This window comes from Rosa chinensis, chromosome 5, assembly GCF_002994745.2.
Source record: "Rosa chinensis cultivar Old Blush chromosome 5, RchiOBHm-V2, whole genome shotgun sequence".
NCBI classification, from domain to species: domain Eukaryota; kingdom Viridiplantae; phylum Streptophyta; class Magnoliopsida; order Rosales; family Rosaceae; genus Rosa; species Rosa chinensis.
The window spans coordinates 86928954-86956687 of NC_037092.1; the positions used below are offsets into that span (position 1 = coordinate 86928954).

At 39.3% G+C, this 27734-nt stretch overlaps 1 protein-coding gene and 1 pseudogene across 1 annotated transcript; both read left to right on the top strand.

Annotated features, from left to right (window-relative positions):
- Positions 1-27676, top strand: LOC112164384 (annotated as a pseudogene).
- On the top strand, positions 10744-17979 carry LOC112202174 (peroxidase A2). Its single transcript, XM_040507171.1, has 7 exons — positions 10744-10962; positions 11083-11160; positions 13241-13245; positions 15626-15634; positions 17031-17136; positions 17268-17433; positions 17525-17979. The coding sequence occupies exons 1-7, from the start codon at positions 10744-10746 to the stop codon at positions 17977-17979; spliced, it is 1038 nt and encodes a 345-aa protein (XP_040363105.1).
- Positions 27677-27734: the final 58 nt, after the last annotated feature.

Below are 27734 nucleotides of genomic sequence, written 5' to 3' on the forward strand. Positions count from 1 at the left end.
ATCATCATGTCTACATTTTCATTTGTTGCAGCAGCAATTGTTCTCTTTACCATTGTGTTGGGCAACTCCAATGCTCAGCTCAGCTCCACTTTTTACGACACAACGTGCCCTAATGTGTCGAGCGTGGTTCGTAATGTGGTGGAGCAAGCTCAACAGAATGATATTCGTATTGGCGCCAAACTCATCCGGGTTCACTTCCACGACTGCTTCGTCAATGTAATGATACATTATAATCTCACATAAGTCATAACTTCACAAGGGTTTCTGCATATTGCACACACATTTAATTGTTTTCTTACCAAGCAGTTTGACACCCTACAATGATGTGAATTAAACTATTTATGAGGTTGATTTTTACCTTAATGTGTGATAAATTCACAGTTTTTGTGAAGAGTCACTATTCGATCAGAAAAAATTATTTTGTGTATCCAATACACCAGTGCAGCGGTATATAAACTACATGATATTGATAGTATATATCAATGTTTTAAAACGCTGAGGCGTAGGCCGAGGCGTTTTTCTATGATCCTCAAGAAGGCATTCGTCTTGAGGCGTAAGGCTTACGCCTTACGTATAAAAGACCTATAATGATGTAATTATTACTCTTATATGTACCACATTAAGAGTAACCAAAAGAACATTATTAATTGTCATTCACTCATAATAAATAAAGTACTAGAACTATATGATTCAATAAAATCACCAAACTAAAATGAAATCAAAGATCTAAAGTTGAAAGACCAAGGATGAAGCTTAATGGAGTTTCATTTTGCCACACAGATAAAGACACACCAAAGAACTAAAAAGAAGAGAATAACCAATGCAACTGTGAACTGGGTAGACAATATTTTCAAAATCATTGTAATTTCCCAATGAACACAAGAACATTGAGCAATAGGGTTTGCAGACTACAATATAATCCAGATGAATTATTGCTATCTTTTGGGAAATAATGATAGGAAGAGTAAGATGGACAGTACGTAAACTGAATCTGACTTCCATTTTCAATTAAAATTTCAGGGAAGCTATAACAATCTAGCTACTTTAGCAAAAGAAAGCAGGTAATCTAACTCCAATTCAGCTCATGAAACTTGATAAGGCTCAAGGATAAACAAGGTAAAGGTACCTTGCTAGAGCTACTCTTTTATGCTGCAGCTGCTGCTCTGCTTCTTCTTCCTAACTATTTCGAGCTCTCATGCGATTCTCAATCTCAAAGAATCTCCCTTGTCACCAAATTTATGTGCTTGAAAACGGGAGCCAAAATTGAATCCATTCTTTCCCTCCATATTTACGGTGAATGAATTCAGAACCAAGCACCAATCACCAATCTTTAGGCCAAAAGCTTTTACTTTTTACAATGTCACAACCCCATTGTTAACCTCCATAGACCAAGTCCTAGACGTCCGTGCTGATACCACCTGACGTAGTCGGATTTATAACTAGATTTACCAGCAATAAACCTAAGCAAAAGATTCTGGAGTCCACCAGAGATAAAAGAGAAAATCTCTATTTTATTGATTAAAAGATGAAAGATGCGTTCTGCAGACGCTTGCGGCTGCATAAATAAGAGAAAAGTACCCTAGGGCGACTAACAACGAAACCCTAAGGCCCATGGATAAAAACGAAAACAATCCAAAAATAACTAAGAAAACCAAAAACGGGTAAAATAGAAAAATGCCGTTTTGAGGCCCTAAACGATTCCCAAAGCCCAAAAAATGCTACAGCTCATGGCAAAGTGATGAGTCTTGTTTCTGGCGCGATTCCCTTTCCGGAAAGGTAAGGTGCGTCCCAATCAGACACCAAACTGCCATTTCCTATCTACTAGTCACTTTTCGTTTTCCTCCTTTAGCACGATCTAACTGTTGCTCAAATTGAGCAGCCATCCTCTCTGCATCAGTCTCCTCCACCTCCGAAGAACTCGACCCCGAGTTCTCATCTGGATAAAGAACCTCATCTTCACGAAACTCATGCAGGTCAGCCACATTAAAAGTGTTAGAGATACCCATAGAATCAGGTAGAGCGACAACATAAGCATTGTCGTTAATCTTCCGCAGCACCTTAAAAGGACCATATTTTCTGGGTTTCAGTTTGTTATAGGTACCAACAGGAAATCTCTCCTTCCTCAGAAATACCATCACGTCATCACCCTCTTGGAACAATTTCACTCTGCGATGTTTATCAGCTGCAGCTTTATTCTTAGCATTAGTTGTTTCCAGCTTGGCCTTAACTTCATCTCGAACAGCTTGTACATCTCTAGCCATACTATCAGCAGCAACACTAACTCCAGGAACCTTAGGAAGCTTCACCAGATCAACCACATGTTGAGGAACAGTAGTATAAACTAAGGAGAATGGTGACTTCCCTGTGGCGCTATGCACAGCACTGTTATAAGCAAACTCCACCTGGGGCAAAGCATAATCCCACTGTTTGGGTCGATCTCCACAAACGCTCCGGACCATGTTACCCAAAGTTCTGTTAGTAACCTCTGTCTGGCCATCCGTTTGAGAATGGGCTGTGCTACTACGGTTCAAAGATGTTCCAAACATCCTCCACAAAGTAATCCAGAAATGGCTAAGGAACTTGGTGTCTCTGTCAGATGTAATGGACTTGGGTACTCCATGCAAACGAACCACTTCCCTGAAGAACAGTTTAGCTATATTAGAAGCATCAGCAGTCTTTTTACATGCGATGAAATGCACCATCTTAGAGAACCTGTCAACTACCACAAACACTGAATCCACTCCCCTTTGGGTACGGGGTAAGCCCAACACAAAATCCATAGCAAGGTCCTGCCAAATGTCATCAGGAACAGGTAAAGGTAGATAAAGACCTGTATTTTGGGACTGACCCTTAGATACCTGGCAGGTGTAGCACTTTCTCACAATAGTTCCTGCATCCTTCTTCAACTGTGGCCAGAAATACCGCTCCTCCAGACTAGCAATAGTCTTGTCTCTGCCCAAGTGCCCACTCAATCCTCCTCCATGCAGATCTCTGATCAGTTTTTCCCTCAATGAAGAACTAGGGATACAAAGTCTGTTGCCCTTGAATAAATATCCTTCATTCTCATAAAAATATGCGACTGCATTGTTATTGCTGCACTTGGCCCAAATCGCTTTGAAATCAACATCTTCCTCATACAACTCCTTCAAGAGATCAAACCCCACAATCTCCTGAGCTAAAGTGACCAGTAAGGACGCCCTCCTACTCAAAGCATCTGCTACCCGGTTAAGAGTACCAGATTTATGTTGAATCACAAAAGGAAATTTCTGCAGAAAACTCACCCACCTTACATGCATTTTATTCACAGTTTTCTGGCTATTGAGGTACTTCAAGGCTTGGTGATCGGTGAACAATACGAACTCCCTCTGAATCAGGTAGTGCTCCCATTGCCTCAATGCCCGGAACACTGCATAAAATTCTTGATCATAAGTACTCCACTTCTGACGAGCTTCACTCAGCTTTTCACTAAAGAATGCTACTGGTTTCTTCTCTTGTGACAACACAGCACCTACTCCCACGCCACTAGCATCACATTCAACCTCAAATATCTTGTCAAAATTAGGAAGAGCAAGAACTGGTGCAGTACAAAGTTTCTCCTTGATTAAAGCAAAACTTTTCTCTTGTTCCTCTCCCCATTGGAATTTGCCTTTCTTCAAACATTCAGTAATAGGGGCAGTAATGGTACTGAAATTCTTCACAAATCTTCTGTAGAAAGTAGCTAAACCATGAAAACTCCGCACTTCAGAAACTGTTTTTGGAGCTGGCCATTCTCTTATTGCTCGTACCTTTTCTTCATCAACCTGAATGCCTTCTTCTCCAACCACAAATCCCAGAAATAATAACTTGCTGGTGCAGAATGTGCATTTTTTTAAGTTGATGTACAGTTTATTCTCCTGTAAAGCTCCCAAAACCTGCTTCAAATGCACCAGATGTTCTTCTTTGGTCCTGCTATAGATCAGTATATCATCAAAATACACTACTACAAAGGAACCTATAAAAGGGCGAAGAACCTGGTTCATAAGCCTCATAAAAGTGCTGGGTGCATTAGACAACCCGAATGGCATAACCATCCACTCGTACAAGCCATCCTTGCTTTTAAAAGCTGTCTTCCATTCATCCCCTGGCTTGATTCGAATCTGGTGATATCCACTTCGAAGGTCTATTTTGGTAAACACTTTGGAACCTTCTAGCTCATCAAGCATATCTTCCAAACGAGGAATAGGAAACCTATACTTCACAGTTATCTTATTAATGGCCCTGCTATCAACACACATCCGCCATTGATTGCCCTTCTTAGGAACAAGGAGGACTGGAACTGCACAAGGACTCATACTCTCTCGAATGAACCCTTTTTTCAACAAGTCTTCAATCTGCTCTCTCAAAATCTCATTCTCCTTGGGACTCATTCGGTAATGTGGCAGATTGGGCAAGCTAGCTCCAGGCACCAAATCAATCTGATGTTGAATGTCTCTCATAGGTGGCAGCTCGTTGGGTAACTCATCCGAGATCAACTCTGCAAATTCTCCCAACATGTCCTGTACTTCTTTGGGAATCACCACTTCTTCCTTTTCTGCAGACAACAACCCCTTTATCACCACTGGACAGAAAACCTCAGATTCTTTAAAGGCCCTCTCCATCTCAAGTTCACTGCTAGATAAGGTCAGGAAACTCTCCCCTTTCTTCACAGCAGATTTCTCAAATTGACACACAGGAGCCATAGCAATTTTATGGTTATTCCACATAAACAACATCACATTGTCCCTGCCTTTATAAGTAACATCCACATCATATTGCCAAGGACGGCCAAACAAAATATGACAAGCATCCATATCAATAATGTCGCACAAAACTTCATCTTTATAATGCTTACCAATGGATACCGGTACTTTGCAGGATTCAACAACTCGAACTTGTGGACCTTTCTTGACCCACCCGAGGGAATAAGGTGCCTCATGAGGCTGCGCTGGTAACTGCAAATACTCCACCAGTTTCTTGGCTACAAAATTTTCGCAGCTCCCATTATCCACAATTAAATTGCACACTTTGTTATTAATGGAACAAAGTGACCTGAAAATATTGCGCCGCTGCCCCTCTTCTTTAGGGCATAGTAGAACCCATTGCAACACAATGTTAACCTTCTCAGGGGATTCCTCCTCCGCAAACTCAACCCCATCATAATCGCCATCTCTCCTAACTTCTTCTTCATCCTCATCATAATCATCTATAAGGGCAGTTTGTCTCCTCTCAGGACACACATTAGATCTATGCCCAGGCTTGTTGCATCGATAACAGACATCTCCTGTAGGTCTAGCATAAGGATTATTAAACCTCTGATTCGGGGCTCTATTTTGAGCACCACTAGAATTGTTAGAACTGCCCGCGCCTTTAAAAGGGGGATTAGAAGCTTTGAAGGCGTTTTCTGCTCTCTGCAGCGTAGTTGTACCCTTGGCAGTTGAGGCATTAACCAAATCTGCACTCCTTTGGTAGTTATACCTTTGGAAAGAAGAAGCTCGTGAAGGTTTCTCCAACAACTCTGCTTTCAATGCTAGGTTTGTAACTTCGGCCATAGTATGAACAGTTTGTAACCCAATTCTCTCCTGAATGGAAGGCTTCAGCCCACTGATATAGCGAGCCACCTTCTGGCCTTCAGTTTCTCCCAATTCATTACGCTCTGAATAGCGTAAGAACTCAGCCGTATAATCAGCCACCGTCCTAGTTCCCTGGACACATTCAATATACAGCCTATATAGAATCTGCTCATAATCATCTGGCAAGAACCTCTCCATCATCAACTGCTTCATTCTTCGCCATGTTCTAACACCCTGCTTCCTCTGCTTCTTTCGAGTGTTCTGCAACTTATCCCACCATACTGCAGTAGTACTCTTCAATCTCCAGGCTACATGCTTAACTTGCTTGTGTTCAGGCACTTCCATAATCTCAAAGAATCTATCCACCTGAAGCTGCCAATCCAAATAATCTTCTACACCCAAATTGCCCGAAAAGAAAGGAATTTCGGCCTTGACTTTGTAATCCTGGTCAGTTTGTCCATGTTGTTCATGTTGTAAAATTTCTTCTTCAGGTTCAGATTCTGATGTATTATCAACAACTTCACCACGTGGAGCCCTAACTCGCTGGCCTCCTTCCCCATCTCTACGCCGATTATTGTTGTTGTGGTTGTTGTTGTTCCTCTCACCCAACAATCCACGAATTTCTCCAATCTGATTATTCATGGAATTTATGGCAGCGGTAAACGCTGCTGTAAGAGCTTCAATATCTGATTTCGTAACTTCACCCATTGCTACTAAGGCAAATAAAAGAGACAGGGAAGACCTGCTCTGATACCACCTGACGCAGTCGGATTTATAACTAGGTTTACCAGCAATAAACCTAAGCAAAAGATTCTGGAGTCCACCAGAGATAAAAGAGAAAATCTCTATTTTATTGATTAAAAGATGAAAGATGCGTTCTGCAGCCGCAAATAAGAGAAAAGTACCCTAGGGCGACTAACAACGAAACCCTAAGGCCCATGGATAAAAACGAAAACAATCCAAAAATAACTAAGAAAACCAAAAACGGGTAAAATAGAAAAATGCCGTTTTGAGGCCCTAAACGATTCCAAAAGCCCGAAAAATGCTACAGCTCATGGCAAAGCGATGAGTCTTGTTTCTGGCGCGATTCCCTTTCCGGAAAGGTAAGGTGCGTCCCAATCAGACACCGAACTGCCATTTCCTGTCTACTAGTCACTTTTCGTTTTCCTCTTTTAGCACGATCTAACTCTTGCTCAAATTGAGCCGCCATCCTCTCTGCATCAAAGTTGGCCTCTCCGAGGACCTCACCCTCCTGCCCCAAACGCCTAACTAGATTGGGGCATCATATATAAAGAATATGCAATTCATCACCTAACTATAATTTCAAACACAGTGCCACTCCAGCATATCAATTAACACTCAATGACTAGTTCGGGCAGCATATCATGACTAGTTCATACAAAATCCCCAACTTCAAGTCCAGATTACATACAACTTACAAGTTCCTTACTTTAAAATCAACCCATCAACAAATGATGCCCAAAAGTGAGACACTTAGATACTCATTAAGAGCAGCCCAGAATCAATTGGAATCATACACATTTTTCAAACCCAGATACATCAAACCCAGAAAAGGTGGACGGGAACAACTCAAACCCAGAAAAGCTTGACATTACCAAACATTCAAATATATTCTTGACATTACCCAGATAAATATAATCTACTGCGAATCGAAATCGAAATGGCCTGCTGCGAATCAAAATCCAAAACCTTCAAATTGACTCCTGCGAATCGAAATCGAACTCCTAACTCAAACTCTGGGTTAGGGATCGAATTTGCTGCCTTTTGGAAGAGAGAAGATCTGAATTCGGCTCTTCCAACAAGAAATAACAGAACATCGCGACCCAGATAGGCTTTAGAACACAAATCTTTTCAAACGACGTCATTCCTCCTTTATTGCTGAGCCTGCGCCTTTGGCGCCTTGGGTGTCGCCTTTCACGCCTTGTCTGACGCCTCAGTAGCCTCATCGCCTACCGATCGGAACCCACTCAATTTTATGCCGGATTTCCGCCTTTTGAGCCTCAGGCGCGCTTTTTAATTCATTGGTACTATATATAGATTTCAGGTCTAGCTAGAGTTCATAATTTCAGAGTTTAGTGCTTATTTTTGTTATAAAATTTAAATGTGTACCTCACACTATTTGCTACTATGCACTAGCAAATGGTTGTATATATCTGGGAGGTATAATATACCAAGTCAGCCGTGTATGGAATTCAGTGCCAAATAATTACTGTTATGAATTGCATGTCAATGACTATGAGTATGTACCATTATTACCATATATGCATTTCAATGACTTTGAGCATATGTTAGCACTCAAAATATATAATTTTATGGGGTGATGCACATATGCAGGGCTGTGATGCATCACTTTTGCTTGACAACGCAGACGGCATAGAAAGCGAAAAAAATGCAGGTCCGAATCTATCCACAGCTGGATATCCATGTGATTGATGACATCAAAACTGCACTCGAGAATGTCTGCCCTGGTGTTGTCTCCTGTGCTGAAATTGTAGCTCTTGCTTCTCAGATACTCGTTTCTGAGGTAACCTCTCTATTCTTTCTTCTAGTAGTATGACTAAGTTAGCTACCTAGCTAGAAGGTCAAATAATGAACAGCTCAAGGATATGGTCGACTCCAAAAAAAATAGTAAAAAATAATTAATTAATAGATATATACTAATTGGGTCAAGAATGTTTTTTGATACTTTCTCTTCCTTTAATTAATACTAGTCTGCAATAATATGTTCTGCATGTATAAGAAAAACCTTCATTGTGTAAACAGATAGTGGATAGTTATCTGCAGAGAAAATGAATTTAGTGGATAGTTATTCATGGAGTTTGTAGTTCTCCCACGTATTTATCTATTTCCCTATTTTTTTTCTTTTCTTATTTTTCTGTTTCTCTTGTAATTTGACTATATTATCTCTTTATATTTTATGAGTATGAAAGTTTATTAATATTTCACAGTTATTTTGGTACAATTTTTCAATTTTAGCTAACAAAGTTTCTTTTCTTAATAATGATATAGATTAATAGGTGCATTTTTTTTTTTGAGAGAAATTAATAAGTGCATTTATATTGCAGAATGGAGGACCAACTTGGGAAGTTCAATTGGGAAGAAGAGACAGTAGGACAGCCAACCGGGCTGGTACTACTGCCATTCCAGGTCCTAGAGAAACCCTTGCGCAAATTACCAAAAAGTTCACTGATGCAGGACTTGATTCTACAGATCTCGTTGCTTTGTCAGGTACATACATTCTTTGCTTAAAATCTAGGATTTCAAGTTTAATCACATTGTTATTAGAGTTTGACGTAGTAAAAGAATTGCTCTAATTAAAAATTCGAAATACTTCATTCGATTATTTCAGTTAACATATGGCTAGCTGTCTTCTTTTTCAGGTGCTCATACATTTGGCCGGGCACGGTGTTCAACTTTCGTCCACCGCCTATACAATTTTAGTGGTACCGGGAACCCCGACCCAAGCCTGGACACAACTTACTTGGAAACCCTACGCCAAACATGCCCCGAAGGCGGCGATGGAGGTACATTGGCCAACCTTGATCCTTCTACGCCCAATGGCTTCGACAACAACTACTCCACAAACCTTCAGAACAAGCAGGGGCTTCTCCAGACGGATCAGGAGCTGACACTGTTTCCATTGTGGACCGGTTTGCTAATAGCCAAAGCGACTTCTTTGACACTTTTGCTAAGTCCATGATCAATATGGGAAATATAAAACCTTTGACGGGCAGTGATGGAGAGATTAGGTCTGATTGTAAAAGAGTTAACAAAGTGATCATTCTCAATTAAATTAATAATTTTAGTAAGCATCGAGTAAATTGGCTACTTATTTTTTCGATCACAAGTAAATTATGGGTCACGTTCGCTGGTGAGCTATAGTCCGTTAAATATTTGGCTCACGGATTTAATTTACGAACATAATGGGTGGGGTGGATTGGGTACGGTTGGGATAAAAGAAAAGGAAAAAGAAAATGTAAATGAGTCTTTACCTTGAGAAAAGCTAATTATCTGAAGCAGCCAATGAGCCTCAAATGACATGACTCACTGCGCAATTTCAGCTTGTAATCCAACTAAATGATTAATTGTTATTAATGACTTTATTATGGTGCCGAAGAGGAACTTAACAGAGTTGAAGCCAATCCTTAAGCCCACTCTTCTTTTTTTTGAACAATTTAAGCCCATTCTTCTTAAATTTGAGGGCCAGTTATTCAGTCAATTTTTATGGCCTCTATACTAGTGTGTATTTGTGCAATTGCTATTTCAATCTATATGTTTTGAATTTCAAAATCTTAGTCCATTTATTTGATAATCTATATAAGTCTGACATTTTCATTGTTTTGACGTTATAAAATGTTCGCTTTTATCGTAAGTCTTAAATTTTGCGGTAAGATCAAATTTTCATTTATTTGTTTAAATTTTTTTTTTTTTGGAAACTAGACTTGATATCAAGGGCAGGCCCAGAAAACAATTCCCCGGGAAAGATCCCAAACCAATATAGCGAATGCAGTACAAGGGGGTGAAATCGATGCTGAAGGTGAAAAACAATTGTTCATATTCCCAAATCATTTCAAAGTTCAAAATGATGAAGTGACCAAAATTAAAACAATAAAAGAAATAGAAAAATATAAAATAATTGTGAAACACGAGGATGAAAACACACAACTAAAATTACAATTTGACAAAAGCACAAAACCAAAATTGCAAATATTCTTCAATTTAATCGTGAAAATACAATTGATCGATCACAAGTTTCAGTTTCAAAAAAAAATGATGATGAAGGTTTTCAACTTTGGTCTTTATATAAAAGACTGAGGTTAAAAGTTAAAAGTCGGTGTATATTACCGACATTTTATCCTTGCACCGACTCTACGCTTTATTGGTACATTTGTAGGGCCGCATTTTTTTTTGTTGGGACGTAAAGTAGGGCTGCATTCATTGATCTGTTTGTGCTATGTAGCACTCGTTTGCCAAATGTGTTTGTCATTTTTGATCTGTTTGGTTTCCAATTAACTGTTTGTCACTTTCTACATAAAAATCTCACATGCATTAATATATACCACTACCGGCTGTAGCTCATTCAACTTGTTAAAAGAGACCTGAGGAGATGCCTTCTTCTCTGTATCACTGTGCAATGGCAACTACTAGTTCTGCAGTTTTCTTTGCATTGTTGATCTTATTGTGTGCAGGAGGATATGGTGAGGCTCAGCTGACCCCGACGTTCTACAATGAAGCATGCCCCGATGTGAATCTCACTAGCATTGTCCGTGGAGTCATTCAGGAAGCTTTGCAGACGGATCCACGTATCGCTGCAAGCCTCATTAGGCTTCACTTCCATGATTGCTTTGTCAATGTAACTAACTAGCTAGCTAGCTAAGCACAAAAGTACTTTTAGAACTAGCTGCTTCTCTGTTATGACTTCTGAAATTTAATTTAGCACTAAAGGACTTGTTAATTAACTCTGGTTCTGCAGGGTTGTTATGCATCAATTTTGCTGGACAACAGTAGCAGTGTCGATGGCATAGACAGCGAGAAAGCAGCCTTTCCGAATGTCAATTCAGCGAGAGGATTTTGAAAGCTTCAAGATAAGCTTGAGAGAAAACCAGAGAAAAGAGAATAAATGGAAACTAGGCTTATTATGAAGTTAAGTATTACAGAGAGGTTAGGTTTTGTATTTATAGTAAGCTAGCTGACCAACTCAATTAGCACGCTAACCATGCTAATTGACAAATCTATCTAACTAATCCATGTAACCATCAGCTATATGGCACGTGTCAGAACAACACACGTGAGGGGAAAAATACACTTGAAAAGCATGAAGTAACAGAATTGATAAACTGGTATATATGTTAACACCCCTCCTCAGCACAGCACAACTATCTGTGTACCAGCTTGATGCTCGGTCCCTCCCATCAAGCTGGTACACAGATAGTTGTGTTGTGGAGAGCAAAGGCCCTTGGTAAAGAGATCAGCAAGCTGGTCATGAGAGCAAACGAACCGAAGGCGGATGGAGCCATCACGAACCTTGTCCCGTGTAAAGTGGACGTCAACTTCAATATGTTTGAGCTTGGAATTATGGACAGGGTTTGTGGCAAGCGCCAAAGCAGAGATGTTGTCACAGTGAAGCGTTGGAGGAGAGGCACAAGGGAGATGCAAGTCAGCAAGGAGAAGTTTGAGCCACTGCAACTCAGATGTGGTGTCCGCCATGCTACGATACTCGGCCTCAGTGGAAGACCTGGAAACAGCGGTTTGCTTCTTGCTGCACCATGAAACTGGAGAGCCATTTAGTAAGATAACAAAGCCAGTGGTGGATTTGCGATCGTTAGGATCCCCAGCCCAATCCGCATCACTATAGGCTTGGAGGGAGAAATCGTGATCAGAAAAGACATGAAGGGAGAGATTGGTAAGAGAGGAACCCCTCCTGAAGGTGATGCCATAATCGGAGGTGCCTTTGACATATTTGAGGATACGTAGAGCAGCCTGAAAATGATGATCAGTTGGGCAATGCAGAAATTGGCACACAGAGTTTACACTATAGGCAATGTCTGGCCTGGTGAAGGTAAGATACTGCAAACATCCAACAAGACTCCGAAAGTGAGCTGCGTCACTGGGAGAGAGAGAGGTGCCACTATCCCTTAGAAGTTTGAGACCAGATTGGCATGGAGTAATGTGGGAATGACAAGTATCCAAACCGGCTTTGTGAATAAGATCTGTCGCATACTTGTGTTGGGACACAAAAAGACCATGGGATAGATATTTGATTTCCAATCCCAGAAAATAATGAAGTGGACCTAAGTCCTTCATGTCGAACTCATGCTGTAACGACGTTTTAATTTCAGCCAAGAGATGCTCACAATTGCCAGTAAGGATGATGTCGTCAACGTAGAGAAGTAGATAAGCTTTGGAAGAACCAGAGACAAGGGTAAAGAGTGAGGGATCTGCATGTGAAGATTTAAAACCAAGAGAGGGTAGAAAGGAGGTAAACCGTTCATTCCATGCCCGAGGGGCCTGCTTGAGACCATAGAGAGATTTGTGGAGCTTACAAACATGAGTGGGAAGCTGTGAGTCTTCAAATCCAGGGGGCTGGGCCATATACACCTCTTCATGAAGTATACCATGCAAGAATGCATTTTTGACATCAAGTTGGTGTAACTTCCAACCATAAAAGGCCGCAATACTCAAAATCAAACGAACAGTAGTGTGGCGAACCACGGGTGAGTAAGTTTCGTCATAATCAATACCATATTCTTGACTGAAACCGCGAGCAACCAGCCGAGCCTTATGACGAGCAATAGAACCATATGCATTTTTCTTCAGTTTAAAAATCCACTTACAGGATACTAGATTCTTATCTGGAGGAAGGGGAACTAATGTCCATGTATTTTGATTAATTAAGGCATCATATTCTTCTTGCATGGCAGACTTCCAAGCTGGGATTTTGAGAGCAGTTTTGTGAGAATGGGGTTCAGAGAGTGTAGGGTCCGAACAAGCAGAAGAAAGAGAGGATAAAAAGGCCTTTTTCTTAATAATCCCTCGTTTGCTTCTAGTGAGCATGTGATGGGTATTCATAGTAGAATCAGTCAACCCCTCCACGGGATGTAGAACATTGGAACTAGATATGTGACTAGTAGGTCGGGTGGGAGCACATGCTAATTCAATAGAGACACCAATTCCAGGTTGGGAACGGATGTCAACTGAGCCGTTAATTTCATCAAAGTGTATAACTGTGTGTGTATCTGATGCACTAGATGGAGAGTTGATTGTGGGAGTGGACATGAGAGCAGTAGGTGCATGTGCAGGAATAGTAGAGGGAATGCTCATAGTATGAGCAGTAGGTGTAGAGGGAGAACTTGTAGGTGCATGTGCAGGAATAGTAGCGGAAGAGTGCATTGTGGAATCAGTCATAACATCAATAGCTGCATGTGTAGGCAAAGTAGCATTAGTACATATAGTAGAGGAGGTAAGAGGTTGACCTGACGCAGGAACAGTAGGAACATTGGTAGTAGAGTGGAGAACAGGTGCTGGGATGGTAGACTGAGTGGGGGACTGAGTAAATGAAGAGCAGGGCTGTACACTAGGTTGTTGCAGCGGTGACCCATGAGATAGCTGAGAGCCAGCATAAGGAAAAGACGTTTCATCGAAAAAGACATGTCTTGATATAATACACTTCCTTGTGATCCAATTGTAGCAAATGTAACCCTTGTACCCAGATGAAAAACCAATGAACACACATTTTGTGGTTTTGGGTTGGAGCTTGTCAGTCCTATAGGGTGTCATGAGAGGATAGCACGCACATCCAAATACCCTTAACAATTCAACTGAGGGAATCCTATTGTACAACTTTTCAAATGGAGAAAGCATCCCTAGGACAGTGGTAGGCATCCTGTTAATAAGATATGTAGCAAGAGCGCATGCGTGATACCAGAAAGGAGAAGGAAGAGAGGCAGTTTGCAAGAGAGTTACAGCTGTTTCCCGAATATGCCTATTCTTTCTTTCTGATATACCATTCTGCTCGGGTGTATAAGGACATGAGACCTGATGAAGTATCCCATTAGCATTCAGAAAAGCTTTAAACACTGAGCTAGTGTATTCACCTCCGCCATCACTGTGCAATGTTTTAATGGTTTTGGAGAATTGAGTTTGAACAAAGGCACAGAGAGACTTGAAATGAGGGAATACTTCAGTTTTATTTTTCATTGGAAACATCCAAGTATATCTAGTACAATCATCGATGAAAATTACAAAATACTTAAAGCCATCTAAGGACAAATGAGGAGCAGGGCCCTAAACATCTGAATGTACTAAATCAAAAGGTGCTTCACTTCTGGTTTGAGATGCTGGAAACGGTAGCTTATGAAGTTTACCAAGCAAGCAGGCTTCACAGAGTGTAGGGTCATCAGTAGAATCATCAGGAAGCTTACACTTATTCAACATACTTTTGACTATGTCACTAGTAGGATGGCCTAACCTTTGATGCCAAAGAAAATGTTTAATATTCTTTATTGTCTTCCCAACATATGCAGCCTTGGAAGAAGAACTAGGAACAGAAGAAGATGATATAGAACCCAGCTTGAGAGGCAGATCAAACGGTATGGGATACAGCCCTTGGTTACTCAGTCCCTGATAAAGAATTTTTCCCAGCACCTTGTCCTGTATCACACACATAAACTCATCAAACCAAACTGAACAGTTGTTCTGTTTGCACAGTTGATAGATGGATAATAAATGGGCAGCCAATTCAGGTATAATAAGAACATTATCCAGCTTGAGTAAACCAAGAATAGTATTACCAATATGAGTAATATTGAGTTGTTTACCATTACCAACTTGAACTGTATCAGAGGCATTGTAAGGTGCAACATTGTTAAGCAATTGAACTTCACTAGTCATGTGATTGGTGGCCCCGGAGTCGGCAAGCCAAAATTGAGGTGTGGCTGAAGAGGATGCAAGCATGGCAGATGGATGAAGTGGAGGTGATCGTTGTGGGTGACTAGGAAATCCAATAATATGATAGCACCTATCAGCAGTATGATTCTTCTTCTTGCAATACTGACATTCCACACCTGCAACGGAGTTGGTAACAAATGGAGGCTGCACAAAAGGTTGATACTGAGACAAAGTCCGACAAGTCCTGGCACCATGACCAGGTTTGCCACACAGTTGACAAGAAAAAGTGTTTCCAGACTGTGAAGCAAAGGTTGAAGCATCTGTAAAACCAGTCGGATTGTAGTTGCCACTTGCAAAGCCCCTACCAGCGGTAGGAAAACCTCTGCCAGACCCACCAAGTCTCCCCCTCCCTCTACCAACAAAGAAACCGGTCATGCCAAGATTGGGATCAAGTATAGGGAATGGAGTGAAGGGGGAGTATCCATAGGGCACAGGCGAAATGGGAACATAAGAGGGCTGTGACACCGGGGAAAGAGTTGTGCTAGTAGTATGTGAAGGAGAGGGACTAAATCCAGGAGGAATGAGAGGGGACACAGTGGGTGTGGAGACAGGAGCAGATGGGACCGAAGGAGTGGTGGGTGTAGAAGACTGTGAGAAGGAAGGAGAACCCTGTGCAACCATTGCAGTGAGAGAAACAGCCTGAGCCTCACTCTCAATGTCAACCTCAGCAGCCTTGAGTAAAGTTTTTAGCTCCCCCATAGAGCAACTAACAAATTGAGCCCGGATGACAGTTTTAATGGCAGCAAATTCAGACGGTAAGCCTCGCAAGACAGTAACCACAATATCTTCATCATCAAGAAAGACTCCAACAGTTTCAAGGGCATCTCTAGCCGACTTGATCTTGTCCAGATAAGTCTCAATATTGTCAGACCCTTTCTTAAGACCTTGAAGAGTAGACTTAAGCTGCAAAATGTTCTGCCTGTTTGGGGCTGCAAACTTGAGACGAAGATTGGACCACATCTCAGAAGCAGATCGACTATCCACAGCACAAGACATAGCAATTGGACTCAAAGTTTGGCCTAGCATATTAACTATGCTATGATCCTGTGTTTTCCACGCAACATACTCATTGGTCACAGACTTAGTACCATCAGAGGCAATAGCATACTGTGGTGGACATGGTGTGGATCCATCCACGAAACCAAAGAGGTTCTGACCTCTCAAGAACGATTCAAGACGAAAGAGCCATGTAGGATAATTCGATTCATCTAACAGAATGTTAGGGAGAAACACAGTGGTTTGAGTAATAGCCATAGGGAAATAATGTGAGATATCAACTAGCAAATCACAGAGAGTAGATGAAATGCCCAAAAACTAGGGTTCCAAGTTCACAAAAGTAGCAATAACCAAATCGGAATAGTATTGATGATATAGACTGAAAGAAGAACTAGAATCACAGCGTCAATTATGAAGAACAGGCTCTAAATCCCAAAGATCTAGGGTTTTAACTTGGAACAAGGAACAATAACCAGATCTGAACCACTATGATAAGAAACCAAAGCTTCGATGATGAAGAACAACCACTAAATCAACAATCGAACGCTGAGAGTGAAACGAAACCAGTAGGAAGAACAAACTTAGCTGAAATTGACGAAGGAAGGAACACCGGAACTACGATCGGACGCCGGAACTACGATCGGAACAGCGACGAGGCTCCATAGTGACCGGCCATGGCTCTTGATACCATGAAAGCTTCAAGATAAGCTTGAGAGAAAACCAGAGAAAAGAGAATAAATGGAAACTAGGCTTGTATATTATGAAGTTAAGTATTACAGAGAGGTTAGGTTTTGTATTTATAGTAAGCTAGCTGACCAACTCAATTAGCACGCTAACCATGCTAATTGACAAATCTATCTAACTAATCCATGTAACCATCAGCTATATGGCACGTGTCAGAACAACACACGTGAGGGGAAAAATACACTTGAAAAGCATGAAGTAACAGAATTGATAAACTGGTATATATGTTAACAGATTTGATGTTGTGGACAAGATTAAGACTGCATTGGAGAATGCTTGTCCCAGCACGGTTTCTTGTGCTGATATTCTTGCCATTGCAGCAGAAGAGTCTGTTTCTTTGGTATATATCCCTATTTCACTTCACCAACACCATTTTGTACTCTTTGTGACATGGCCTGATATAAAAAACAAATTCATTAATGAAGCAAAATGCTAAGAAAGTAAGAATCATTAACTAATTTATGGTTGCAGTCTGGAGGCCCCTCATGGACAGTCCTACTAGGAAGAAGGGATGGAACAACAGCAAACCGAACAGCTGCTAATGAAGCCCTTCCAGCTCCCACTTCAAACCTTGATGTACTCAAGTCCAAGTTCTCAGCTGTAGGCCTAAACACCACCGATCTGGTTGCACTATCCGGTAAGAAAAGAAAGCGAAGCAAATATAAATGTTACATAGTACGTTTTTTTGTAATGGACAACATTGATCGGATTTGCATACATATTCACAGGTGCTCACACATTTGGACGCGCCCAGTGTCAGTTTTTCACTGATCGATTATACAACTTCAACAACACAGGGAGTCCTGACCAAACCTTAAACTCGACCTACATAGAAACCTTGAGAGGCATATGCCCACAAAATGGGAATGGGAGTGTCCTGGCCAATTTTGATCCCTCAACACCTGATGGTTTCGACAGCAACTATTTCTCTAACCTTCAAGTTCATAAGGGTCTACTCCAAAGCGACCAAGTGCTGTTTTCGACTAGCGGGGCTGATACCATTGACATGGTTAACAACTTCAGCGTTAATCAGACCACATTCTTTGAGAGCTTTGTGGAATCGATGATTAAAATGGGGAATATAAGCCTCTTGACAGGAACTGATGGAGAGATTCGATTGAACTGCAGTAGGGTTAACGAAGATTCATTTGGATCATCTGCTGCTTTGCTAGCTGAGTACTAAACTACTTATAAGAAGCTAAGGCTACCTAGTTACACTAGCTAGTTGAGCTTTATGTATGATATATATGATGATGATGATAACTGCTATGAGTTTAGAATAAAGCTATGACTGCTAGGATTCACAATTATAGACCCCACATCATTTTAGAATTCTCATTTCAAAATTTTCTAGCATGTCATACATACAGTTTACAACCATGAGGTTATATGAACACGCACTAAATTAGATTGTGTGATGACCACAGAAGAATACATAAAATATTTTCTCCAAAACATTTTTAGGAGTGAATCTATCCAAAGAGCACAGCTCCCGTTTCAGGGAAACCAGAGTTGCAGCAGTGACTGCGATCGGTTATTCTCAAAGTCTCAAAGGTTCTCCTCAGTGATTCTGCTTTCCTAAATTAAATGGATGACCATCCAGCCACAAACCAGTCATTCCGTGATGTTACATGGAACAATATTGGAGTATTCATTCCCCTGATTAGAGAGCTAGAGAGATTTGATTGTCTGTATGAACCTCACATTGTATTGTACCTCAATCATAAAATGTAGTTCAAAGGCAGCAGCTTCACAATGTCAAACAAATGTTGTCCAACCTTCAATCATGCTCAGAGATACAAATTTCTCCTGAGAATAAAAAAGAAGTCCACTGTCAATGCTAATTCACTAACCAAAAGTAGAGCTCTAGAAGAAACAATTACCTGTCTGGAGCAATATATATCGTGACCATTAAGTTTAATCAAATTCTCAGCTCTCCTTCAGACCAACAAAGCATCAGGTTTAGTACCTAGTAAACAAAAAACAAAAGTTACAAAGATAGGCGCAAAAAGATAAGACTTAACTAAACCACTTGTTATACATGCATCTGGATTGGTAGTATATAGTATATGATTAAAGTGTTTCTTTGCAGCAATAGAACTGGAAAGGAATATATACACTAGGACCTCTCAAAACTACCCTGCATAGTTTTTCACCCTTGCATGACAAGCTTATTAATTAGAATCCACCTTACAGAGTTTATATATAGAATAAATGGCAAGTTCAAAACAAAGACGTCCTATAGAATCTATACCCCACATTAGTGTCAGCACCAGATCCCTTCCTCCACAGGAGCATATCATATCAGCCCACATTTTCTTTGTTTTGGCAATGTAAAATTTCCAGGGCCTAATCTGTAGCATCCTACATGAAAGTAAGAAAATTGCCATAATCAGACAATATCCACTCAAGTACTCAACCATCTCAAATCATTAACGCCAACCAATTAAGTGGCTTTAAGTGCCAAGAGGACCGGAAAACCTCTATACCATTAAAAGCAAAGAGGAACTCAAGATCTTACAAGACACAGAGTAATGGTGTACATAACTACATACCAAGAACTAACTTAATCGGCATATGGATGTATCCATTGCAGCAAAACTACCAAGAATGCAAAAGTCCTCTTTGAAAGCAGCTGTCCGCCTTTGTACATGCTTGCAATTAAGTAGATACTCCTTTTGCCCTGAGATAGTAATTGCTCTTAGAATACACAAATGCCCAAATCCCTCAATCAACCAACCTAATAGAGAGTTCAGTAAGAAGCAGTTACCTGTCAATCTGTCAGCAATATCTGTACCATCTAGTTTCATCTCAATCAACTCTTGTTAAGGCCAGTATTAGCATAAGGCATTTACCTAGTAAAAAATCCAACAGCTGCAATGATAAGTTAAGAGTAGGCACAATCATTAAATTTAACATCAAGCTATTAGTGTCAACTTTACCAAGTCTAACCGGCCATGTAGACGGCCTAAATCCTCATCTACTCCATGATGTCCATGTGGATAGCATTCCAAGACTCCATCAATTCAAACTCCTTGACAAAATATGCAAAGGAAAAAAGTTCAGATACATGTAGATTTCCACTTCAAGGCACGTTTAAATGTTTATAGAAACCTCCATAATGTACATCTTCTTTGAATCTCAATGTTTGGCTTCCTGGCCCTTTAAATGAAGATAACGAGGTATCCATGGTTAGTTGGATAATATCAATTCAACTTCATCTCTAATGGTTAACACCAACTAAAACAGCAAATAAGTAACCTTAGTTACATAAAATAAGCAAAGAGAAAGTTCAATAGAATACTTTGATGATATGTCGCACATTTGCTCTGTTTTCACAGCGTTAGACGGCAGTCGTTCTTCAGTGATAAGTGTGGCGAAATTCGTCCACAGGATAAACATTACTCCATATGTGGTGGAGGTATGGCTTGCCTTGTTCTGAATTTCACAAAGAAAATAATAGGTAAACAACTAATTTTATTCACAGGTAAGTAATAAGGTACATTCTGAAGGCACTGAAAGTAACTTACTGACTGAAGGGGTCGGTAAGCTCAAAACAAATTGGCCTTCATCCTCTGGCATTACAACGTGGACTCCGCAGCTTTGCATCGGGGGCCCTTCGTCCTTAATCTCGTTAGACCATACATCGCGGGTTTTAAATTCAATCTTAACCAGACACACGGAAGGTGGTGGTGACCCACTCTCACTCAGCCGTTCTATTATAGTATCGAATGGCAAGTATCCCCACACGGACCATCCCGTCATTAGGTATACTTCAGTGATGCATACACCGTTAACGTAGATTGTGACTATTCTGAAACATGATCTCATAGCCCAGCGCTGGTGATCGTTATCAACAGTTTGAGCACAGAAAGCCAATCCTTTGTCCTCCCATTTGAAATTTCCAGGAAAATCAATTCTAAATTCACATCCTTCCATTTGAAGTCCTTCCATATCGAAATCCCTGCGCCAAGTGAACCACTCCGGAATCCCAAATTTGTAAGGCGGGCCGTTAAAGAAAACCTGACACTCAGATTGCCGACATGAGAAAACGAGAAACCACAGAGCTGTTGACCTGGAATTATCCGGTGAATTCTTTTTCACCTTTGCCACGTCACGGGCCAGATTGCCGGACAGTTCATACCACTTAAGCAAGTCCATAAAAGGGGTCAATTTTGACTCTTTACCTTCCAAAATGTTTGACAATTTTGAAATTTTTTGCAATCCATAGCAGCCACTCGCATCTAGGTCATATCTTTCTCGCGGAATTTCTGCAATTTCTACAAGACGCCCGCAATTGTTCAGATGGACGAATAATGGAGCATAGTGCTTGTCCTGTAAACTGGTCGATCCCGTTGAAAACCCTGACTTTGTTGGAAATGTTACCAGCTTTTTACAATAAGAGAGATCCAAAAGCTCTAGATGTTGCAACTCAAAAATGCTGCACGGCACATGTTTAAGTTTATGGCAATATGATAAAGTTAACTCTTCCAGATTAATGAGACATCTGATTGTTGATGAAGGCAATTCTCTGATTGCAGTACGGCTTAGATCCAACCTTTTCAAGGATTTCATCTCTTCCACAATTTCAAACTTTTTGACTTTTTTATTGTCTCTTATTTTCAACTCCTCTAAGTTTGGCAATCTAGAGAGGTAGGAAAACGTTGTTACACCATTGCAATTTCCCAAATCGACCGATTTCAAATTGTGCATATTCTGTAGGCAAAAAATATATATATATATATATATATATATATTTATAAAGTTAATAACACTCAAAGCCGTTTTATAAGTAATAAAAAAAATGTGAAAAAGAGAGAATATGTCTTCATGTCTTGGGTGAGGAATTTTTTTTTTTTTTTGAGTAAATATGATATTTCATTAGAAACTCAAACTACAATTGCACATATAACTATCCTAAAATTTGGCACCATTTACTTATACATCAAAGTTCAATTATTAAATGAGCCAACAGTCTATAACTATCACCTTGGACAAAAATAATTTAGATTGAATCTCGCTTCACTAATATATATGCTCAATTGCGGTGTTTCAGAAGTTTCATTAAACTAGCTAGGTGTGAAAAATTATCCTATAGTATGTAGGCACCTCAATAGTAGGCAATCGCCAAATTGAAGGAAAAATTACTCACCCAGGGTCCCAAATACAGTACGAACTCAACAATCTAATTTGAGCCCAAAACCCAAATAGCATTTCAGATTGGTCTGCGAAGCCAAATAATATTGGGCACCCAAAATTTTCATATTACTTTAAGACCCAAAAGTCTTGGATGAGTTTTAAGAATTAGACATTTCTTTGCTAATAGAGTAGCCAGTAGAGCACTCTTCGCTAATTAGTGTTTTTTAGAATACATATGTTTAGGTTAGACTCCTGTTATTATCTCAGAATGTTCTGTTAATGCTTATGGTAATTTGGGGTTTAGGATCAATGTCCTCCCCCCCCCCCCCCCCCCCCCCCCGCCCCAAAAAAAAAAAAAAGTATTCTATGGTTTCATTAATGATTAAGACTTAGGGCAGCCGTATTTGGCCCCTCCTCAAAAAAAAAAAAATCTAAAATAATCCCCAATTAGCTATTTTACTACAAAACTCCAAAGGGGAGTGCTATATACACACTCACTTGAGTGTGTGTGAGCCACACTCAGACAAGTGTCAGCTTCTCATAGCTTTTCACTATTTAATTACACAATAATAATTAATGCAACTTTGAATTTATTTTTTTCCATCTCTACCCCTGTTTTGGAAAACATAGAGATTGGAGACCCCTTTTCCTTCTACTTTCCTTTCCCGCCACAAGCCAATTAAAGCTTCAGTTTTCCTGCTTGAGGGCTTAATTACCTCAAAGTAAAATTTATAGATCCATGATTTAGAAAGAAAAAAAAAAACAAGCTTCTGAGATGCAATTTCCAGCTATATTAGTTACTTTTGTGGGTTGCCTTTTTCATTGAGGTAAGATTCTTAATCAATTTAGGGGATTTTTATGTTGATAGTTGGTACTGATATATACTCATGATGGTCCCTAATTAAATCGGTACTTTATTGTGAGATAGTTCTTACTCTTATATATCTGATTTCCTCTTTTATTTGACGTGATTGTAGGAAATCAGTTAATTGACCTGCTATCATTTATATTGTCCAATTATCCTTGTTTCATTTCTCAGATAGTGAAAATTGGTTGAATAGTAGTTTTTTTCTGATGTAATTTTGCAAAATGTTAATGCAAATAATGATCTTATTTTTTGTTGATCTTAATGGTTGAAGAAAAAAAAAAGGATCTTATAGTACCTTACCAACCAAGTTTGCTAAATGTTAGTTCTTGATAAACTACCTAGCTGTCATAAAAATAAAAAAATAATAATAAAATTTAAAAAATAAAAATAAAAACTACCTAACTGCTATTACTAATAAATGCAGCACCATTGTTGCCGAATAAGTCAAGAATGGAGAGACTAGTTTGTTTGATTATATTGTGTTTTATAATGCTCGTAATAAGCTATTAAGTGGTACCCATTTTTTGTTATAAGCATATTCACAATCACATGGGTTTTGATTAAATGGGTTGTAGCTATTCAGTGTTCTATCTAGAAATAGAGATAGTGGAGGGAAAGTAAAAAATGGAGGGAGAAAAATGGCAAGGGGTAGAGATGGAAAACAATAAATTCAAAGTAGCATTAATTGTTATTGTGTAATTAAATAGTAGAAAGTAATGAGAAGCTGACACTTGTTTGAGTGTGGCTCACACACACTCTAGAGAGTGTGTATATAGCACTCCCCAAACTCCAAATTCTCCCTCTGCATGGTCCCCACCAGATTCGAGTGATATTATTAGTTGGGACCACCACATGGCAATGCCACGTGGTACTCCGAGACCACCTAATAATTTCCCCCCTCTTCATATTAACAATATTGAACTCTTGCAAAAAAAAAAAAAAAACAAGAAGAAGAAGAAAAAGAAAAAAACAGTAATCATTACGTTAAATTACCTGTAGTCTCTTCCCCAATGGTGATGTGCAGATCCTAGTCATTCGACGTAGAAAACCTCCCTTTGAAAAAAAAAATGTATTCAATTGAATTAAACATAATATAGTATGCGACGATAAAATTGTGAATAAATTTACACCATAGCTTCAAAATTTGTTAAACTATACCTTAAGTACACTCCATGGTGATGATATCTCACTGAAATCCATCTTGAGTGCAGCAAGTTTCCTAGGATAAAAATTTGATGGAAAATATTGTAACTGACAATCCTTCCAGTTTAAGAGTCTCAAATCATTGGGAAGGTAATCCACATGATCTCCATAGAATGCATCACCACAAATTATAAGAATTTGAAGACCGTTTAACTTTAAGAAGCTTTTCTTATTCAAGGGTATTTGTTGATCTGGTACGCCTTTCAGAACCATGATCCCTTTAACTTTGCTTGTTCCCTGGTATGGAAAACATACAATAAGATTACCAAAGACATTTTTCCTCAATAAGAAATTTCAAATGTAAAATTTTTAAATTTCTTTTGGGTCTTAATATGTATGGAAAAACTCTTAGCTTTATTTTATTTTGTGATGATTTTGGCACTTCACTTAGCCATATATTTTACCACTTGCATTTTACTTTGTGTAGTTCAAAATGAAGTGCAAATAATAAAGTAAAGTGGCAGAATCCTTTTTCTAATTTTTTTTTATGTTTGAATATAAATTAATATGTACATGATGTGTTGCTCTTGAATAAATAACACTTCTCTATCTATATATTTTACTTACAGTGTTGTGCACAAAAACGTGATAAACATCTTCGTACAACCACAATCTGCTACGTTCTCCTGGCTCTGATGACTCTTGACAAACTATTTCTTTGCCCATTTCTTCTAGCACATCATGCATCCAAACACCATTTGCTTCAGTAATGCTTATGAGGGCCTTTTCTATGAGTACTTCAATGCTGTGTTTAGGTCGTAGGTCACATCCTTCTAATATGTCCATCACATAGTTCTTATTTTTACCTTTAAAGAAACATGCGATGTGAAGAAAAACTTCCTTCATCGAAGGTTCAAGTGCATCATAACTTAATTTGAGCACTTGTTGAAACTTAGGATCTCTTTTGCAAGACTCTAATGCATCTTTCCACCTGTCTATACTTCTACCACGTAGATATGAACCCATAACTTCTACAACTAGAGGAAGCCCTTCAGCATAGCATATTACATTATCTATGAGTTCAACGTAATCACCCATCTGTCCTTTTCCTTTGAATGCATTAAAGTTGAAGAGCTCCAAAGCTTCACTGTGACTTAACTTCTCCACTTGGTATATGTGATTAACATCATGTAGCAAGTGCTTATCTCGTGTTGTTATGATTATTCTACTACCAGAACCAAACCAATTAGACTTTCCGACTAAACTTTTTAACTGGTCCAAATCATTCACATCATCAAGAACTAAGAAAACTCTCCTATGGCTTAATATTTCTTTTATCATGATGCTTCCTTCATCAAGACTATTTACCTCTAAGTCTCTCAACCCTAGAGTCTTAAAAAGAAGAAACTTCTGTAGTTCTTGTAGGCCTCCATATTTCAACGATCTTTCTCTAACATTTTCCAAAAAACAACTGCCTTCAAATTTATGGGAAATTATATTATAAACAGTCTTTGCAATTGTTGTTTTGCCTAATCCACCAGTGCCCCATATCCCTATCATTCGTACGTCACTTTCTCCAACACATAAAAGCTTTTCCATATGTTTTAAACGAGACTCTATTCCAACTAAGTATTTGTCCCCATTCAAATATGTAAAATTTAAAACTTGTTGTGAGATCTCTTCAACAATTTTATGAATGAATTTAGATTCATGCCTGTCAATTGAAAAGAATAGAAAATATTAAATGCGATAATATCAGATATCTATTGTAGAAAAAAGAAGATGATTATTATAAATATGAAAAACAAACTAAAGAAGAAGAGATCTACACCCTCCCTAGTAGAGACAAAACCACAACTATTTATGCAAAATAAAAGCTTGAAGAAGAATATCACAGTTACTATGAAAGTATAGTAGAAGACTTACCCTCCGTGTGAGAAATGCCACCCAGAAAGATTTCCTGCTTTTGTAAGAGCTGTCTTCCATCCTGCCACCTTCTCCAAGTTATCATGATGAGTAAGTGCCTGACCAAAACTACCCTCTTGGTTTCGTACATCTGATGGATCTACCTTGTAAAAAATAGGGTATACAATTTGTTGCTTCGATTCATTACAATGCATGATCTTCACAAGTTCTTCTAAACACCATTTTGAGGAAGCATAACTTTCAGAGAACACAATGACAGAAATTTTTGACTCGTCAATTGCTTTAAAAAGTGCGCTTGATATTTCTTCTCCTCTTGTAAGGCCATCATCTATGAAGGTTTTAATTCCCTTCTGAACCAAATTGTTGTGCAAATGGCCTGTAAAAGTGTTGCGCGTATCCTCTCCTCTAAAACTCAAAAAGACATTGTATGTCCATGACTGAATGGTAGCACAAGAGGAAGAGAAAGAGGGCTGAATGGTACCAGAAGAGGAAGAGAGAGATGAAGAAGAAGAGGCCCCAAATTGAGTGGTCATTATTGTAGGACAACTAGATCTACAGAATGATTGAGGCTCCAAAGACAGGGATCATCAGAAATATATCTCCCTGTTATATATTAGGCCTTTGGGCACCACACAATTTTCTTCTTTTCTTTGGAACATGTGGGCACCACACCATGCATGTGAAGATGATTTCTTTTACTTTCGATGCATGTGAAAATTCAAAATTGTAACCCGCCGAGATATGAACTCGGGTTACAATTTTCTTCTTTTCATTAGGACGTGGGGGCACCACGCCATGCACGCAATGCAAGTTGGAACTTGACTTCAGTGGCATTAGCTGAAAAGGAGACTGCAACTCTAAATCATTGAGTTGACCTTAAGAGGGGAAGACTGACCCACCCATTTCTTTTGAATAACCACTTTGAGAATCTTTTCTTTATTTCGGGGGCGTGCAACTGATGTAATTTAAATTTAAATTTGCAATCTATTGCAACAATATGATGTCTAATCGGGCTTGTAAGCCATCCTATAGCAACTTTAATTTGCTTGAACTGGCCCAATAGAGGAAGATAAAACCTGGGTCAAATTCTCAAAGTCGGAGATTGACCAATATTTGTAGAGCCATTGGGTGAACTCTGCATTATTGGTACATCCACTACATCTCACTTTCAGAAAATATGTCTAGTGCTAATTTACTAATTTACTAGTACTACTCATCTGCCTACTATGTCCGTCACTTTTGATGGGGAACTTGCATTTTGTTTGGTTTTAAATTGAATTGTTATCACTCTCTACATACAAAGGGATTTGAAATTTTTTTTTTATCAAAAGTGATTGCAAGTTTGTAGCTTATACCATAAAATATGCACGCACAGAATGTAGCAAAATGCTAAAAGCCATCAATTTGTGTAAGTCGATAACCAACTTATGGTTACAGTCTAGAAGCTTCTCCTTATGGACTCTCCTACTAGGAAGAAGGGATGGAACAACGGCAAATCTAACCACCGCCAATGCAGCCCTCATGGTTACAGTCCATAAGCTTCTCCTTATGGACTCTCCTTATGGCTTCGACAACAACTACTTCACAAACCTTCAGAACAAGCAGGGGGCTTCTCCAGACGGATTAGGAGCTGTTTTCGACCAGTGGAGCCGACACTGTTTCCATTGTGGACCGGTTTGCTAATAGCCAAAGCGACTTCTTTGACACTTTTGCTAAGTCCATGATCAATATGGGAAATATAAAACCTTTGATGGGCAGTGATGGAGAGATTAGGTCTCTGATTGTAAAAGAGTTAACTAAGTGATCATTCTCAATTAATAGTGTTTAATTAATTTTTTTTTTTTTGAAAAGAATTAATAATT

Bases quoted from the DNA above. Each gene is read 5' to 3' on its own strand.
- LOC112202174 (XM_040507171.1), top strand. From the start codon at position 10,744: ATGGCAACTACTAGTTCTGCAGTTTTCTTTGCATTGTTGATCTTATTG. The intron at 17,137-17,267 runs GTATATATCCCT...TTATGGTTGCAG, and splicing joins CAGAAGAGTCTGTTTCTTTG to TCTGGAGGCCCCTCATGGAC. The intron at 17,434-17,524 runs GTAAGAAAAGAA...ACATATTCACAG, and splicing joins CGATCTGGTTGCACTATCCG to GTGCTCACACATTTGGACGC.